Genomic DNA, 18,919 nt, shown 5'->3' with positions numbered 1-18,919 from the left:
ACTTTTTTCTTTGTTGATTAGAAAGTTGTGCTTCTCCAGCGTTGAGATGGTTGTTACTAGGTCACGTTGTGCTGAAGGTCTTGAGTGCAACTGAAGAAGGAGATAATCCAGAAACAAAAATATTTGGACTCCCTGTAAACATAGATGGACCATAAGTGTTGCCAGCACCTTTGTGAATACGCGGGGAGCTGAGGAGAGTCCAAATGGGAGGGTTGCATACTGGTAGTGCCGCCCCATATACTTTAATCTAAGAAGATGCCGGCTGCTCTGATAAATAGGTATATGGAGATAAGCCTCCTTGAGATCTATGCCAGCCAGTCCAGATGGAGAAGTGCCTCTGCCACCGACCTCAACGTCTCCATCCTGAAGCATTCGTGTTTGACCCATTTGTTTACATATTTCAGGTCCAGCACGGCTCTTCTCGACCCGTCCTTTTTTGGGACGGTGAACAAGATTAAAAAGACGCCCCTCCCCTCCTGACAGGCAGGAAGTGGTTCCACTGCTCCGATATCTTCTAGATGCTGAATCGCCTTTAGGAGCTCTGAATGTTTGGTAAAACAGCAAGACCTGAGAGTTGGAAGAAACCTGTGGGGGGGGGGGGGTCCAGCTGTATCCTGTACCTCAGTTGGATTACATTCAGGACCTATGTGTCCATGGTGGTGGACTCCCAAGCATGAAAATAGACTGACATGTGGCCTCCCAACTTGATTGTCTTTAAGTCATTGCTGAGGTTTGGCCTGCTTGTTCTGTATGAATGGCTGCTTGTAACCTCCAGTGCCTCTGTAGGTGTTACATGGGTGGTTCCAGGAACCCCGTCGGGGGAAGCCTGTGCTTTCTGTATTTTTACTAATTGCTGTCTCATTTTGACAGGATTAGAGGGTGGATCGTTAAATAGGTCATCCACCCATAAGAGTGATGCCCTGGCTACCATGGAAGCCGTAGCTGCTGCATGTGTGGCCAAAGAAGCATTATCATGCAATCTCAAGTGCAAACTCCACATTTTTATCTGCAGGGTCCTTTAGAGTGACCTCTCCATCTCTAGGCACCACTGATCCAGAGACCAGTTGGACTATGGGAGTATCTGCATTGGGTGTTCTCAACAAATCTGATGGTTCTTGTTGAAAAGAATAAAAACAATTTGCCAAAGCCACTGGCTTTCTATTTGTGGTGGGCAGCAACCACTCCTGTTTGACAGCTTCTATAAATAACTCAGGCATAGGTTAAAGCATGTCTTTAGGTTCCGCCCTGGGGAAAACCAAGTCCCCTTTTGCAGATGGTGCTGACCCTGAGTTTTCCTTGACTTGCAACCCAATTGTAGCAATAACTCTAATCATGCAGGGGTTAAAGTCCTCCGAGACAAACAAACGTTGAGAGATGTTTCCAGACTCAGTATTCTCCCCTCCTGACCATTCCCCCTCCTAGTTATCAGGAAAGGTGTCAGGGTCCCAATTATCCCTGTCTAAGCCAGTTATCTCCTCTGGGTCCACCTCAGTTTCAATAACTGGGGTAGCCTTTTGATTATGCTTTTTGGTCAGCAGGGGCCTAGAGATAAGCACATCAGGGTCCCCTGAATCCTGCTCTGATGCCACAGATGAGTGCAACCCCTTAGATTTGCGCTTTGAGTTCTTAGAGCCTGCCAGTTGGTCAGATTTATGATCATCAATATGTTTCTTTTCGTGCCTTGCCTTCCTGGGAGGCAGGCTGGCTGATTCAGAAGAAGAGAATTTATCAGAAGATGAATACCCCCTCCTATATTTTCTAGACTTCTGATCCTTATGAAGCCTGACTTGGTGAATGGTGTCTATGATAGCATTTTTAAACCAGGCCTGTCACTGGGGGCTACAGATTTAGAGACTTGCAAGCGTTTTTGATGGACCAAGCTGGGGATTTGTTTCCGGGGGGGAAGCTCCCCCTGCTACCCCCCAAACTCATATTCTGGTCCCAGTTGCCCCCGTTACCTCCCACAAAGGTGCTAGGGCTCTCTGCAGGTTCTCTCCCTCCTCCATGGAGCGCTCTGGTTTTTGCACCGAAACAGCACTATTTCCTGCAGCCCGCACCATCTTGTGGGGCATAGCTGCTGCCATTGCCATCGCGCCTGCAAGTCTTGGAGCTCCAATAGCCCTGATTTCCTCCACAACAAGAGGGAGGCTTTGGCAGGGGAAGCACCCGATCCTTGTTGAGGGCAAAGACTGACCGCTGCTCCGAGCGTCCCTCACGCGCCGATGTCTGCTCTGCTTGCAAGGTGCACTGGGTCGCCATACTGTGAGTTTCACGGCCAACTGGCACAAGACTCGCTGCGGTCCCAGCAGTGAATGGCCCGGGCGGCTCCAAGGCGGCCGGTGCTGACACTATTTGCGGAGGCCGAATTGTTAGAGGAGCTCCAAATGCTTTGGTCTCCTCAGCAAATTCCCTCTTGTGCCTGTTCGCTTTTGGTACAAGTATAATCATGTACGGTACAAGGGAGAAAAAACAATAGCAGGGGAAGGAGAGGGAAGAAACAGGAGAGATACGATAGAAGGGGTGTATGTGTGTGTTTGTGTGTGTGTAAATATAGATCAAGAAGGTATGGAAAGTTGAAGATAAATGAAGTATTTAGGATAAAAAGGTAAATGGATAAAGGTTAAGAGTAAAATTTTGAAAAGAGAGATTTTAAGGCTGCCTGGAGCTACGAGGACAGAAAGAATTGGTGCAGAGTAATCCCCATCAGGCTCAAATAGGCATGTTTTTCTCTACATTAACCAATCAAAACTGTCCTGCCTTGGAGCTCATGAGGGGCATAACCCATGGAGATGTCCTTGACCCCAGCAACAGAGAAGGGCTTAGCTCCCCTCACAGAACAGAGAAGCTAAAAGTGGCTAAAAGTCTCACAAGCAGCAGGAACCAGGCTAAAGGAGTCCAGCCTGGTTCCTGCTGCTCATGTGCAGCAACGGGAGCTGTGCAGCTCCCAGTGTCGGCTTGGTGGCAAGCCCGCTTACGAAGCCCATTGCTTAACCCAGGTTTCGGGCATGAGAGCGCCCGAAAACATATATATCTTGTGCCATAGGATTTTAACAAGGCATTCTAACTAACTAATGAAAGCTCGATAGCAGTAGTCCACCAAGGTTTTTTAATAGTTTGACCCATTGAGGGACAGATAAATAAAATGGGGTTTCGGTCAGGGAATTAAAAACAAAACAAAACCCACAACTCTAACTACCCCCTTTCCCAGTTTGAGCAAGGTTTTGAATTACTGTACATAGGACTCTTCACAAGATAGAATGAAAAACTGGATGGCTGTCAGTTCTAAAAAGTTGATTCAAAATGCAAATACTATCAACTTAAAGACAATTGCTAGCCTTATCCTAAAATATTTACCTCAAGCACATAATACTTCCAAAAGCTAAAAACAATTTAGAAAACATTGAAAAACAAGTTAAAATACTGGGTTACACCCCTAACTGGATAGTTTAACTTGTTAGCTAACACAGCTATTCTCCTTTTTAATCCCAAATAACAGCTTGCTTTTAAACCAAGGTGCAACTATATTGGAAAGTAAACATGGACCTCATCCAAGAACCCTTCAAATCAGTATACAGCTAGAACTAGTAATGACCTGAAATAGTCACCAAAGCAAATTTCATGATGCGCAGGAAGAGTTGGAGATGGAAGAAATCTGGCATGTTTCCAAGGAGATTACATCTTCACAGGTTGGGGCTTAGCTGGCAGCAGTAGTGTGGACCTTTTTGGTCCCCGTCCCGTCCCGCCCCCCGCCCCCAGTAAATGCCACACTTTTGTAAGTGCTCCTGCTCTTCTTGGCTGCTATTTTACCCCCAAAGGCACCAGGAGCAATGATATCAAAAAGACATAGCATCATTTCCTGGGGCATTCCGGGGGTGGGGGGCAGTTGGCAAGAGATGGATGCTGCCACCACCACCACCTGAAAAAGTGCAGCATTTTCTGTAAAAAGAATGAAGATGCTGTCACCACTAGTGACAAAATCTGCTCCCATTTTCACTGCCTGAGAAAGAGGCAACATAAACGGCCAGGTGGGCAGGTGAGGTTCAGATCAGCACTAGCTTTTTTTAAAAAAATGATAGTAATGGCTCTTCTAGGCAAACATTTGTCTTCTGAGTTTCACATACATGCTCCTCTATACTCCTCCAAATCCCTATTTCTTTTTAGCTACTCAATTTTGCTAATTACATAGGTTTCCAGTTTCTGGGAGGCAACAGAAACATAAGCTCAGACACCTCTTTCTGTGGCATTCTGTGCAATGTATTCAGGACCAGCACAAGAAACACAAAAAATAATTCTGCCTGCCTGACACTAATTTCAACTTGCATCTAGTCAACACCATCCAGGATGGTGTTGACCACTGGAGAAGGCAAAATGGATTATGGAAATTTTTCAAAGAAGATCGGCAGTAAACATTTTATCTAATATACTGTACTGTTACTGTTTAGTCTTACCTTAATAGGTGGGTGCTGGGCATGGCAAAAGTCATTCATCTTCTTCTGCAGTGAAAGCTTCATCTCAGTTACTATAACACACTTTTGAAAGGAAAGATCCAGAAATAAGTTCTAGGCCACCAAAGAAAGTTTATAGCCTATAAACTTACAGACTTAACTAATATTCCACTTTCTTCACCTTGTAACTTAAATATCCACACCCAAAAAGGATTTACATTTTTCTGATGTTCAGCTATCACTATGGTCAGCTTCAGACACTGCATATAACCTCTGTTAATACCACGATCCAGGCAACACCCCTCAGTCTCAGGAATGCATCCCCTCCCATTCCCACACAAGCGACTACTTCCTTTCTAGGTCAGGAAAAGCCGAGATTTGTTGTGATGTACAACTCACTAATCTCAGCTTCTTCTGACCTGCTTGTTTCAGGAGACCTGAGCTCTGAAACTTACTTGAACACTCAGGTTTGAGTACATGTCACCAAACCTCCCACCTACAGTTCTCACCCTCATATCTAAGAGTATTCACTTTTTGGACTTCCATCTTTTTCTGCCTGTTTTGTCCCTCTTGATTCCAGTGCTTGATCTGGTCTGATGTTATCCTTGTCAGTGAATCAACAAGCAGTCACTGTCACCTAGACCATGCTTGGAAGGCCATTTGCAACAGAGATGCACAAAGATGATACAGTCCCAAAGATGATACAGTCCAACTACCAATGGGTCTTCTGCTTTGATATCACCAAGGTCCGATGAGCCTAAAGCCAGACAGCTGCCTGCTTAGGGAGATTGGGCCAGCTGAGGTCTATGAGCAATTTTTGCTCAATCAAAAGCTTGCATTTTGTAACTGTACTATTAAAATCATTTTGGTTGCATTTCCAAGTTCTAAATTCACTTTCTAAAGGTTGACTCAGCCTTCCATCCTTACGAGGTCGGTAAAATGAGTACCCAGAATGTTGGGGGCAATATGCTAAAATCATTGTAAACCGCTTAGAGAGCTCCGGCTATAGAGCGGTATATAAATGTAAGTGCTATTGCTAAGTGCTAAATGCCTGCCTACAGGTAGTAATGGGCTAACAAATAGGGATAACAAACTGAAGCTGAATCCAAGCAAGACAGAGATGCTCATTGTGGGGGATCAGAATTTGAGGGATGAGTTAGATCTTACTGTGCTGTATGGGGTTACACTCCCCCAGAAGGAACAGGTACGCAGCTTGGGAGTGCTCTTGGATCCAGGCCTTACCCTAGTATCTCAGGTAGGAGGCTATGACCAGGAGTGCTTTCCATCAACTTCAGCTGATTCAACAACTGTGTCTATTCCTTGAAGAGAATGATCTCAAAAGAGTGGTGCATCAGCCATCAGTGGAGCTGCCTTTGTACATAGTTTGGAAACTTCAGTTGGTTCAAAATGCGGCAGCCAGACTGGTCTCTGGGGTAACCCGGAGAGACCATATTATGCCTTTTTTTAAAAAAACAGTTGCACTGGCTGCCGATATGTTTCTGGGCAAAATACAAAGTGCTTGTTATTACCTTTAAAGCCCTGAACGGCTTGGGTCCAGGCTACTTTAGAGAGCTCCTTCTTCTATATGATCCCCATCGCACATTGAGGTCATCTGGAGAGGTCTGTCTCCAGTTACCACCAGTATGTCTGGTGGTGACTCTCAACCAGGCCTTCTCTTTAGCTGCACCTGGCCTATGGAATGCACTCCCGGCAGATATCCACAGTTTAGGCTCGCTGTTGGCCATTAAGAGAGCCCTGAAAACTTACTGGTTTGGCCTGTCCTTGGAAGGTTTTTAAATTGTTTGGGGGCATTTTAATTGCTTTTAAATGGTTATGAATTGTTTTTAAACGGTTTTTATATTGTTTTAAGCAGTGTGTTTTAGACAGTGTTTGTTTTATGTATTTTAAAACTTGTTGTGCACCAACCAGAGCCTTTGGATGGGGCAGTCTATAAATGTAATAAGTAAATAAAATATAAATAAATTAAATAATAAAAGGATTCAATAAAACAGCATTATTAGCAATAGCAATAGCAACAGCACTTACATTTATATACCGCTTTATAGCCAGAGCTCTCTAAGCGGTTTACAATGATTTAGCATATTGCCCCCAACATTCTGGGTACTCATTTTACCGACCTTGGAAGGATGGAAGGCTAAGTCAACCTTGAGCCCCTGGTCAGGATCGAACTTGTAACCTTCTGGTTACAGGGAGGCAGTTTTACCACTGCGCCACCGGGGCTCATATTCAATTTAATCAATTTAAACATTGAAACCACATCTAAAAACAGACCCCAAAACACCCCTTTTAAAAAGGTAGAAAAAAGAAAGAAATGTAGATTAAAAGAAGTATGGAAACGTCAGGAAAGCAGATGCTTTCACCTGATGGCAAAATATATACAGGAAGTTCTCCAACCAGAGTTCTCTCAGCAGAGAGCTCCAGAAAGTGGGTGCTACAACTGTAAAGATTCCACTACATGCCCTCATAGTTCATACTAAAATTCCTAAAGCACAGAATACAAAGCAAGGAGGAACACATGGGAGAAGGTCTCACAGGCCAGAAATTGAAAGAAAACTCTTATTGTTTATACACAATATCTGTATCTTCTGAATGACAGATTTTCACAAATGCAGCTGCCAGATCACTCTTGGCAACTGCTCATCGAAATTCAGGACAAGGTGAGACATCCCCTCTCACACACACACACACACCCCGGGCAAGTTTCTCCACATATTTCAGAGAACCAGAAGAAGGGAAGGGATCTCACTTCATGACAGGAGGAATATTCAGACCCTCTTCCTCCCCAAGTCCTCTTGCATGCACCAAGAACTCCAAGGAAGTGAGGGGCCAGCCGCTTACTTTGTGCCACAAATCAGAAAGCAGCAAGAGGGATTGTTATTGCTTTTGAATCCCTTTAAATCCCAGACATAAATTCATAGCCTGGCACTTCACATCCTCCAAGTCCTTTGTGCATGCAAGAGAACTCGTAGCAGGAGAAAGATAGGGTCAGTGGTGACCACAAATAATGATTGGCTGCCAAATCCAATCAAAGTGTATGGACCCCTCATAAGTGAACAGAGTGTTTCAACAGATGTTTCATATACATGTGCTACATACCTGGTACTGTCTGAGGAACGAAATGTCTGTAGTTTCATTTAGTGGGTCAGTCGATAATGTCACCTGGACATATGGGTTCAGCTCCGCAATGTGATGAAGCGTTGCTTCAGCTCTAAAATACATTTTCTAACTATATTAACAAGCTCAACATTTAAACGTTGCAAATATGCCATAGATGTTACCAGCCCACCTGTTCATATTATCTATCACCAAATTAGCAACTGACAGACACGGGGTGGGGAGGGACATGAAGTCAACTCTCTTACCAATGTCCTTGTCTGGACGAGAGGTTTACTCATCATAGACAACCAGCCAAGTAGTCATTTACAAAGGTTTATACAAACTCAGTAACGTAAGACAGATTTTTAAAGTACAGTGAGGGAAATAAGTATTTGATCCCCTGCTGATTTTGTCCATTTGCCCTCTGACACAGAAATGACCAGGCTATAATTGGAATGGTAGGTTTATTGTAGCTGTGAGAGACAGAATAACAACAAACAAACCCTCAAAAGCCCAGTGCCCAAAAGTCAGCGATGGATTTGCATTGTATTGAGGGAAATAAGTATTCGATCCCCTATCAACCAGCAAAATTTCAGGCTCCCAGGTGTCTTTTCACTATATGCAGGTAATGAGCTGAGATGAGGAACACCCTCTGTAAGGGAGTGCTCCTAATCCCAGCTTGTTACAGTACCTGTATAAAAGGCACCTGTCCATAGAAGCAAGCAATCACTCAGCTTCCAAACTCACCACCATGCCCAAGACCAAAGAGCTGTCGAAGGATGTCAGGGACAAGGTTGTAGACCTGCACAAGGCTGGACTGGGCTACAAGACTATCGCCAAGCAGCTTGGTGAGAAGGTGACTACAGTTGGCACGATAACTCACAAATGGAAGAAACACAAAACAACTGTCAATCTCCCTCGGTCTGGGGCTCCATGCAAGATCTCACCTCGTGGAGTTGCAATGATCATGAGAACGATGACAAAGCAGCCCAGAACTACACGGGGGGAACTTGTCAATGATCTCAGGGCAGCTGGAACCATAGTCACCAAGAAAACAATTGGTAACACACTACGCCGTGAAGGACTGAAATCTTGCAGTGCCCGCAAGGTCCCCCTACTCAAGGCAGCACATGTACAGGCCCGTCTGCAGTTTGCCAATGCACATCTGAATGATCCAGAGGAGAACTGGGCGAAAGTGTTGTGGTCAGATGAGACCAAAATCGAGCTCTTTGGCATCAACTCAACTCGCCGTGTGTGGAGGAGGAATGCTGCCTATGAGCCCAAGAACACCATCCCCACCGTCAAACATGGAGGTGGACACATTATGCCTTGGGGGTGTTTTTCTGCTAAGGGGACAGGACACCTTCACCGCATCGAAGGGACGATGGACGGGACTATGTACCGTCAGATCTTGGGTGAGCACCTCCTTCCCTCAGCCAGGGCATTGAGAATGGGTCGTGGATGGGTATTCCAGCATGACAATGACCCAAAACACACAGCCAAGGCAACAAAGGAGTGGCTCAAGAAGAAGCACATGAAGGTCCTGGAGTGGCCCAGCCAGTCTCCAGACCTTAATCCCATAGAAAATCTGTGGAGGGAGCTGAAGGTTCGGGTTGCCAAACATCAGCCTTGAAACCTTTCTGACTTGGAGAGGATCTTCAAAGAGGAGTGGGACAACATCCCTCCTGGGTTGTGTGCAAACCTGGTGGCCAACTACAAGAAACGTCTGACCTCTGTGATTGCCAACAAGGGTTTTGCCACCAAGTACTAAGACATCTTTTGTGAAGGGATCGAATACTTATTTCCCTCACTACAATGCAAATCCATCGCTGACTTTTGGGCACTGGGCTTTTGAGGGTTTGTTTGTTGTTATTCTGTCTCTCACAGCTACAATAAACCTACCATTCCAATTATAGCCTGGTCATTTCTGTGTCAGAGGGCAAACGGACAAAATCAGCAGGGGATCAAATACTTATTTCCCTCACTGTATGTGATAATTCTGAAAAATGTAATTACCTAACCTAATCAAAGTTAACAGAACTTTTTGCTTGGCTACTTGTTTTTCTGACCTTTCAATGAATTGTATGTACAAAGGTGATGTTCATCACAAAAGTGATCTTTTGCAGAACTTAAAGTAATTTCACTGACTGATCATTGCAATTACAGAATTTGCACATGGGGATTTTTAAACTGGGTTCTAGTCAGATTTGTCCCTGTGAAAGAGCTTTCCATGCTATCTGGCCTAACAGTCTTTCTGGCGTATCAGTCAGCATGATGTACTGAAGAAAAAAGATCATTTATGAAATTATAGATGAAAGAAAATAATTAACTGAAAGCTTTCAGTCAAATGATAGCACTGATGCATCAATTTCTTTGCCTGGTACTTCTGTTTCTACTTATATAAATACAAATATGTCTACCACAGAGATTTAATCTTAGAATGGGTGTTCTTAACCTAGATATATAACCCATTTGGGGTTCATGGGAGGTCCACTCACATGGGAGATCCAGGTGGTAGTTTGATTCCTGGTGAACCAAAATAACCATCCAAACTATTTATTTTTCCTCTAAGTTTACTGGAGCCTTAAGAAAATATATTCTATAAATGGGTTAGAGGTCCATGGATGATACTTGAAGCTCTTGAGGATTCACAGGTGCAAAAAAGGTTAAGAGGCCGCTGTCTGAGACAGTGCTTGCTATGTACTAAACTACAAATACAATTATTATAGACAACAGCTGTTTGGGTGTGCTGTTGCTGGAAGACTTCAAGTGTTCAAACTACTAATCTTAAAATATTACTGTAGAAAGGTGGCAGTTACTGTAACTGCTTGGACCCAACACCTCAGCAGGTCAGTAGAGAAAATGACATGGGATTTCCTCTTCAGGAATAGGGAATTCTGCAATTGGGCAGCATGAGTGTGCTGGTTATTCTTTCAATACACATTTGAAAAATATACAGGAAAATCTCAGTATTCACGGGGTTCCGTTCCCTGACATTGCCGCAGATAAGCAAACTGTGAATACCGGGTCATTGCAGTCAATGCAATCACAGGGGTTAGGTTCCTGGAGGCTGCAAAACCACAATAAAAACAGGCCAAAATGGAGGGAGGAATAAAATGAAGTGCCCTACTGTAGTCCACAGGCCTCCAGCACCCCAGCAATGCCCCGCAAAAGCACCAAAATCCTTCCCCCACTCAAAGAAAAACCACAGACTTTTTAAAAACAAAGACGAGCCACAAAATGGCTCCTATACCCATGATGGCAGCGAGAAATAACCTCCATAGTCATTTCTAGCTGCCTGTGATCCACAGAGATAACCCTTTTTGTGCTGGTTTAACCTCACATGTAACGAAGTTGGGTGCCAATTACCCAACTACAGATACATGAAACCATGAGTGCTGGACTCATGATTAAAAAGGTCCTCTTGGATTTGAATACGATGGATATTTATATACTGCTGTTCAACGAAAGTTCTCAAAGCGGTTTAAGAACATAAGAACAGCCCTGCTGGATCAGGCCCAAGGCCCATCTAGTCCAGCATCCTGTTTCACACAGTGGCCCACCAGATGCCGCTGGAAGCCACAGACAGGAGTTGAGGGCGTGCCCTCTCTCCTGCCATTACTCCCCTGCAACTGGTACTCAGAGGCACCCTGCCCTTGAGGCTGGAGGTGGCCCACAGCCCTCCAACTAGTAGCCATTGATAGACCTCTCCTCCATGAAGTCATCCAAACCCCTCTTAAAGCCATCCAGGTTGTTGGCTGTCACCACATCCTGTGGCAGAGAGTTCCACAAGTGGATCACGCGTTGTGTGAAAAAGTACTTCCGTTTGTTGGTCCTAGACCTCCTGGCAATCAATTTCATGGAGTGACCCCTGGTTCTAGTGTTGTGTGAGAGGGAAAATAATTTCTCTCTCTCCACTTTCTCTCGGTTTACATAGATATAAATAAATCAATAAAATGGCTCCTTGTCCCCAAAGGGCTCATATTCTAAAAAAGAAACAGAAGATAGACACCAGCAACAGCCACTGGAGGGATGCTGTGCTGGGGATGGATAGGGCCAGTTGCTCTCACCCTGCTTAATAAAGGGAATTACCACTATAAAAAGGTGCTAGGGCTGTGCATGGAACTAGTAGGCCCACTTGAATGCACCCCCTGGTTCCGTTCAGTTGGGGGGGGGTCTTCTCTGAGGCGGCAGGGGGTACTGTGAAGGTTCCCCCTATCCCCGCCAGCCTTCCTTTATGCAAAAAAATGGCCCTGTTCAGGCATTCAGCCTGTTCAGGCCTTCCCTTCGCCCCTCCCCCACCCGGCATGGTGGCCATTTTGGAAGCTGCCACACATGCGCAGTGGGGCTGGGTCATGACCAAGGCCGTGCAGAGGCTCATTGTGCAGGCGCAGCAGCCTCCAAAATGGCCACGGCACTGGGGGAAATGGGGCTGTTTTTGCATAAAGGCCAGCAGTGGACCGAACCTTTGAACCAAACTGGTTCAACATTGAACCTGTTTGATATTCAACTGGTTTGCACATCCATAAAAGGTGCCTCTTTGCTCAGTTAGCAGGGGGTGATGTGCAATTTATCTCTTTAAATATATATCGTCACACTCACTGGATTTGTGGTACTAACTGTAAGAGCTAAAACATCATAGGCATACAAAGAAACAATCCAATCCTTTAAAGAAAGGAACTCAAAATGACATTTAATTTTTTTTGGGGGGGGGAGTTTTAAAATCTAGCAAATTCTCTATAGTGAGATAGGGACCTCAAAGATGGCAAAGTATTTTTAAAATAATTGTACAGACCTGTTTCTTAGATTTAGAACATCATCTTCACGAATAAAAAAGTTTGTTCCTAAATCCCATGTCCTGCACTGCTTGGTATCGTGAATAGTGAGAGCCTTTAAAAAGAATCAAGATGACAATAGTAAAATTTATTTGAAGTGGCAATTATATAACATTCCTGTAATTATGGCTTAAAAGAGAACAATATACATTTATCAAGTTCATGACTTAGAGCCAAACTAGAAATTATTCTGAAAACAAGACTGCAGCCAAAAACAGCAACAGCTACAGTCCAAGTAGACTCTAGAGTCAAATCAGAGTCTAGTCTCCCTTTCCTCTATATAACATATATTAGAGCAAACGTTTTCAAAGTATGAGTCACAACACAATACTGGACTGCAGGATATTAGGCACTGAATCTTTTTCTAATCAAAAATGTTATAGTCTCTTAAATGTGTCAGGTAAATGTACATAGCATATACTGCCCTACCGTGATTTTATAAAACTCGTATGAGAATAAATTGTGTGTCACCACTGTTGGGTTCCAAGAAAATATGTTTGAAAACCACTGTATTAGAGTTTACCCAGGCCCTGATTCACGTGCCCTTTGCCAGTCAAAGTGAAGCGGGAATGGAGAAATGCAGAATATCGTGACATAAGTAAATTCGTCAGATATTAGAGAGGGACAGGGGAAAGCTAGGTGCACGCTGCTGGCTTTGATGGCAGGTATGCACTTCACATACCATCAAATTTGGCCCTGGGATTCTTAATATCCTAAACAGCGACACTATAAATACTTCTCAGTATACAGCTGTACCTTAGGGATGTGCACGGAAATCTTCGGCGCCGGCAGGGGTAGCACTTTAAGGGCGGGGGACGGTGTACTCACCCCTCCCGCCGCATTTCCCCCGCCGGAACATTTTTTTAAAGCCCCTCGGGGCGGCAGCGTTCCTCCCTGCCATCCCGTTTTCCCCGTCGGCCGGAAGTGACCAGAAGTCACAAGTGCGCATGCGCCTGTTGCGTGTGAGCGCGTGCACGACGGGCGCATGCGCACTCGCGACTTCTGGCCACTTCCGGCCGATGGGGGAAATGGGGCGGCAGGGAGGAACGCTGCCGCCCCGAGGGGCTTAAAAAAAACATGCACCAGCGGGGCAAATGCGGCGGGAGGGGTGAGTACACCCTCCCCCGCCTTTAAAGCGCTACCCCCGCCGGCGCCAAAACGCCGAAACTGCCCCCAGCACTGAAACGTTTTGGAGGCCTTCATAATGGCCTCCGAAACGTTTCGGGCACATGCCTACTGTATCTCATTATCCGCAGGGGTTCCATTCCCACATTTATCCACAGGTAACGAAACGGCAGATAATGAGGCACTGAGTCTATGGGATTGCAGGGTTAGGCTCCCAGACTCTAAAAAAATACACAAAAAGTGCCCCAAAAATGTGAAAACAGGCCAAATAAAGTGCCCTACCATGCTCCACAGGCCTTCAGGAGTCCAAGAATGCCCCCCCAAACCACAGAAATTGTGTGAAAAATCACATTTTTGTTTTGTTGTTGTTGTTTAACAAGGATGGCTCTCCTCCACAAAATGGCAGCCAGAAACTACTTCCAAGGTCATTTCTGACCACCCCGGACCTGCAGATACATGGAACTAACCCTTATTTGCGAGGGGTTACTTACAACCACAGATGCTGGATCTGCGTGTAACAAGGTACAGCTGTATTGATGAGCCATGCATCACTTTCTCCCACATAATTCAGAGCACAGCTCATGCTTGCTCAGTGCTTTATAGCATAGTAATGAGTCCTCAGTGATTAGGTCGCATTACCATACCAAAAATTATTTTTGTTGCTCTTATGTTTGTTGCTGGTATATTGGATGGTATACATTTTCTGAAATTTAAGGTGTTTTTCCTTCTCAGTATAGAAGTTTTTTCTTCACAAATAAGAATTTTTCTTCATATGTTAGAAGGCTAGAGAGGCTGCTCCATTCAGGATCTACACAGCAGCCTACACACACAGTTACACTTTAGAAACATGAAGCTTGCTTTTGCTGTTGTATCAGAAAAAACTAATTTTGTATGGTTAATGTCTTATATTTCTATCATCCTTATCCCATAGAACATTTTTTCTTCATGATTCTTACTAGATATATCTTTTTAAGTATGTCAAGAGCCTATATACACATGGTTTTTACTAGAGATACTACCTTTTTTTAAAAAGTCAAGAAAGGCTATATACTGAATTCACATCCAATAATGAAAGTTAATAACCTAGAAAGAGTGAATAATGTGAAGCCTTTAAAAATAAATAAATAAATAAATAAATAAAATCTTCCAGTGCAAAGGACAGAATTAAAGTCCAGAGAGTGAACAGAGTTCAAATGCAGAAGTCCCAAAAGAAAGGATCCTGTTTCAGTGAAATACTGGGCAGATATGAAATCCATTGGAAGTCTTCAAAAAACAAAGATCTCTCACATGACCATATTCTCCCACTCTAGAGCATACACTAATTTCCCTTTGTTGTGTCTATCTGTCCCAGATACAGCTACATGGTAAAAAAAATTAAAAGCTATAATTTTAAACTACAAAAAAGTAACATATGGGCAGGCTCTAAATGTTTGAAAGAACCTGCATGTAGCAGTATGCCCAGCTGCCAACAGGTTAAAACAGAACACTCAAAAAAGGGTTGCTTACCTGTAACAGCTGATCTTTTGGTGATCTGGTATTGTTCACAGATGTGGGTTAAGTCCCTGTGCAATAGCCTCTGCAGACGGATTTTCAAGCTCCCCAAGGTGCTCTATAGCTCCACCCTTTGCGCATCAAGCACACTTGGTATCTTCAGCATCAGAATGCCCTTTTGCTTAGTTCTTCAATGACCGCTGTAAAGATGGAACTTCTTCAGTCGAATGATGAGGTAAGTACATTAAGCAGAAACAGCCGATAAGCGAGGAGGTTGGGTGGGTGTTGTAAATGATACAGGATCACCAAAAGATCACTTGCTACAGGTAAGCAGCCTGTTTATCTTTGCAGTGATCCGATATCCTTCCCAACATGGATGGTTAACAAGCTCCCCATAGAAGGGAGTGGGGCTGGAGGATGTTTCTGAAAGAACCTTCTTTAGCACAGCCTGCTCAAAGTTGGCCTCAGCTGCAGCTGAAGTCTAAGGATGTCTAACAAAAGGCAACGTCTAACAAAAGGCAAGTTGGAAGACCAAGTAGCAGCCTTGGAGAGATCAGTAAAATTTATTCCGGATAAGTGAGCAGCAGAAGTAGCCATGGCTCTGGTCAAGTGAGCGTTAACCATGTTTTGTGATTGTATGCCTTGTTTCTTGTGACAAGTGAAAATAAGCTGAACAAACCAGTTAGAAAGTCTACGCCTAGAGACTGGTTGGCCCTTGCTCTTGCCCCTGGAGGCAACAAAGTGCCTACGGGTCTTTCTAAAGTATTTACTTCTGTCTATATAGAAGAAGAGTACTCTATGGTCATCTAAGGACTGGAGAGAGCACTCCAAAGGAGTGGTAGTACTAACAACAACAAATATTTATATACCGCTTTTTAACAAAAGTGTCCAAAGCGGTTTACATTGATAAATAATTAAATAAATATAAGACGGATCTCTGTCCCCCTAAAAGGCTCACAATCTAAAAAGAAACACAAGATCAACACCAGCAACAGCCACTGGAGGGATGCTGTGCTGGGGGTAGATATGGCCAGTTGCTCTCCCCCTGCTCAATAAAGAGAATCGCCACATTTAAAAGTGTGCCTCTTTGCACAGTTAGCAGGGGGCAAAGGAAAAAGGCAGGAAGGATAATGTCCTGGCTGACGAAAGTCAGAAACTACTTTAGGTACGAAGGGTCGGTACAATTTCATGAAAGAGGAATCTGTCCTCAAAGCAGTGAGTTCACTGACCCGTCATGCTGTGGTGATAGCAATGAAAACAGCAACTTAATGGGTGTTGAAGATAGAGCAGTTAGCATAGAAAGCTCTAGAGGGAGGCTCCAAGATTTAATGTGTGAGAAGAGGTTGATTCCCTTAAGAAATATCTTGCAGTCCTGATGAGAGAATAGTGACTTAGCATCCCAGCCTGCATAAACTGCAGAGAGAACTCAAATATGGACTTTAAAAGATTAATTGGATAGGCCTGAGCATTTCAGCGAGTTGAGATATAAGAGGACTTGTAGAGAAGCTTGTAAGGGATTAAAGTCTTTGACCTTGGAATAATTGGCAAACTTTTTCCATTTATACTTGTAATTTTGTCTAGTGGAAGCCTTCCTCTCATGCAATAGAATATTGTCTCTAAGTTCAACTTCCATGCAGCCAAGTTCAAGGTTCAAAGACTGTGATGGAGGACTTGACCATCATTTTGGGACAGAAGGTTGAAGAACTGAGGGAGAAGACGATGGAATCTTTGGGATAGTTGTAGGAGAGGGAATCAAGGTTGCCTCGGACCACTACAGGGTAAGTATGATGTACCCTGTCTTGTGTTGGACTTTGCTGAGAACCCTGGACAGTAGAGAGAAGGGAGAAAACAGATAGAATGTATGTTTTCTCCAGGGGAAGAAAGCACCTGGAAGGCATCCCCCAGGCCTCCCCACACCTGTTCTTGAGCAGAAATTGATGCATTTCTTGTTGGTAGTGAATGCAAAGACATCCACTTGGCGAGTTCCCCAATGAAGGAAGAGATCTAAGATAGCGTCTTGATTTATTTCCCATTTGTGCTGATGGAAGGAATCTGTTTTTCTGCTCAGACTGTTTGCAAGCATGTTGTTGGTGAGCCAGTGAGTATATTTGGTGAGGTATACTCCAGTCCCAAAGCTGAATAGCTAGCTTGCACAGGGATCTGGAGGAGACTGCCTCCCCACCCCACCTTGCTGATTGATGTAAGCAATGGCTGTGGTGTTGTACAAAAGAATTTGAACCATTTGGTTTCTGAGACGAGGAAGGAAAGATCTGAGCACTAGAATAGCAGCCAGGAGCTCCAGGACATGTATATGTAGAGCTGACTTGCGACGGTTCCACAGGCCCTGCACATGGAGTCCAGCACAATGGGCATCCTATCCTTTTAGAGAAGTGTCTATTACAGTAATCATTGGAGAAGGAAGTTGAAAGGGAATGCCCATTGCAAGGTTATCTGGAAAGTCCACCAGAGCAATGAGTCTAGTATTGTTTGATGAATCAGAAGCCACAGGTATATCAGAAGCCACAGGTATGTTCTATTTTCAACACCAACAGAAACCACATTTGAAGCCATCTCATTCAGAGTCTGGAGCACTGTAAGATATTCCCCTCAGGGGATGGAGCCGCTCTGGGAAGAGCAGAAGGTTTCAAGTTCCCTCTCTGGCCTCTCCAAGATAGGGCTGAGAGAGATTCCTGCCTGCAACCTTGGAGAAGCCACTGTCAGTCTGTGTAGACAATACTGCGCTAGGTAGACCAATGGTCTGACTCAGTATACAGCAGCTTCCTCTGTTCCTATCTTATGGTGGCTGTACAAGATGCCATCAAACCTAAGAGATTTTGGATGGTCCGCACCTTTTGCCATGGGTTAGCTCTGAATGAGTAGATTAAGCGTACAACTGAGATTCTTTTTTTCCTATGGAAGGAAGGCCCGTTTCATCTGGGTATCCAGAATGGTACCTATGTAGAGTACTGGCTTCTGCAGTTGGACTTTTTCCAGTTTACCTGAATATCTAGGTTTTCGAGAAGTGAAAGGATAGATTTTATGTGACTAGAGAGTCCTTGTTGGTCAAAGTCACCAACCAGTCATCCAGGTATTGAAATATCAAAATACCTTGGTTTCTAAAAGGGCAATAACAGCGCTCATACATTCCGTAAAGACTTGAGGCACTGTGGAGAGGCCAAATGGGAGAACTGTGTATTAGTAAGCTTGACCTCCCAAGGTATTTTCTGTGTTTTGAACGCATTCCTATAAGAAAATAGGCATCTTTCAAATCTAGGATAACAAGCCATTCCTCCTCTGCCAAGAGAGGAAGACAACCTCGCAAGGGCCTTCGGAATTTTGAAGGGTAGAAGTTTCCTTGGGTGGATTAAGTCACTGAGGAAATGCAAGTCCAGTATAGGGTGGAGACTGCCATCACTTTGGGGACGTGGAAGTATCTTGAATAGTATTGGTCTTTCTCCATTGGTCTTTGGACAGGGTCTATTGCTCCTTTTCCCAACAGATCTTGCACTTCTGCTAGTAAGGCAGGAGTTGTGTGAGCGTATTTTACCCCCATGAACGGAGGTGGTGGTGGTAAATTCTATTGTATATCCAGCGGAGATTATACTAAGCACCCAGACGTCAGATGTAATGTGATGCCAAGCTAGAGTGAAAGGGGCAAGCCTGATGGTGGTAGAAGTCCCAAAAGTAGGTAAAAGATACAAGCAGTCAAAGGCTTTGTTTGGACTGGTCCATTGTTTCATCCATCTGTAAACTGAATAAGCCTTCCCCGTCAAAGGGGAGGTTTTCTATTTTGTCTCTCATATCCATCTGGAGAGAGGAAGAGCGGAGCCAGGTAAAGAAATAGCATTTGCTAAGTTGCGGGATTCCATCTCTGTGAGGTGTTCAGCAGTACTCAGGTGTTGGCGA

General features: G+C 44.3%; 1 protein-coding gene across 5 annotated transcripts in view; it reads right to left on the bottom strand.

The window, feature by feature from the left end:
* The window catches only part of UBA6 (ubiquitin like modifier activating enzyme 6), a 134,111-nt gene that overhangs the window by 95,505 nt on the left and 19,687 nt on the right, over positions 1-18,919 (bottom strand). For all 5 annotated transcript variants that reach the window (XM_053260682.1, XM_053260685.1, XM_053260681.1 and 2 more), the window contains 3 exons: positions 12,358-12,452; positions 7,563-7,674; positions 4,449-4,529 (listed from right to left, as the gene is read on the bottom strand). In XM_053260682.1, the coding sequence (XP_053116657.1) occupies positions 4,449-4,529; positions 7,563-7,674; positions 12,358-12,452 (288 nt within the window). The remainder of the gene's footprint in view (positions 1-4,448; positions 4,530-7,562; positions 7,675-12,357; positions 12,453-18,919) is intronic.

Source organism: Hemicordylus capensis, chromosome 6 (genome assembly GCF_027244095.1).
Source record: "Hemicordylus capensis ecotype Gifberg chromosome 6, rHemCap1.1.pri, whole genome shotgun sequence".
Classification (NCBI taxonomy): Eukaryota; Metazoa; Chordata; class Lepidosauria; order Squamata; family Cordylidae; genus Hemicordylus; species Hemicordylus capensis.
Note: the sequence above shows the minus strand (reverse complement) of the source record. Positions and strands in the feature narration are given on the sequence as shown.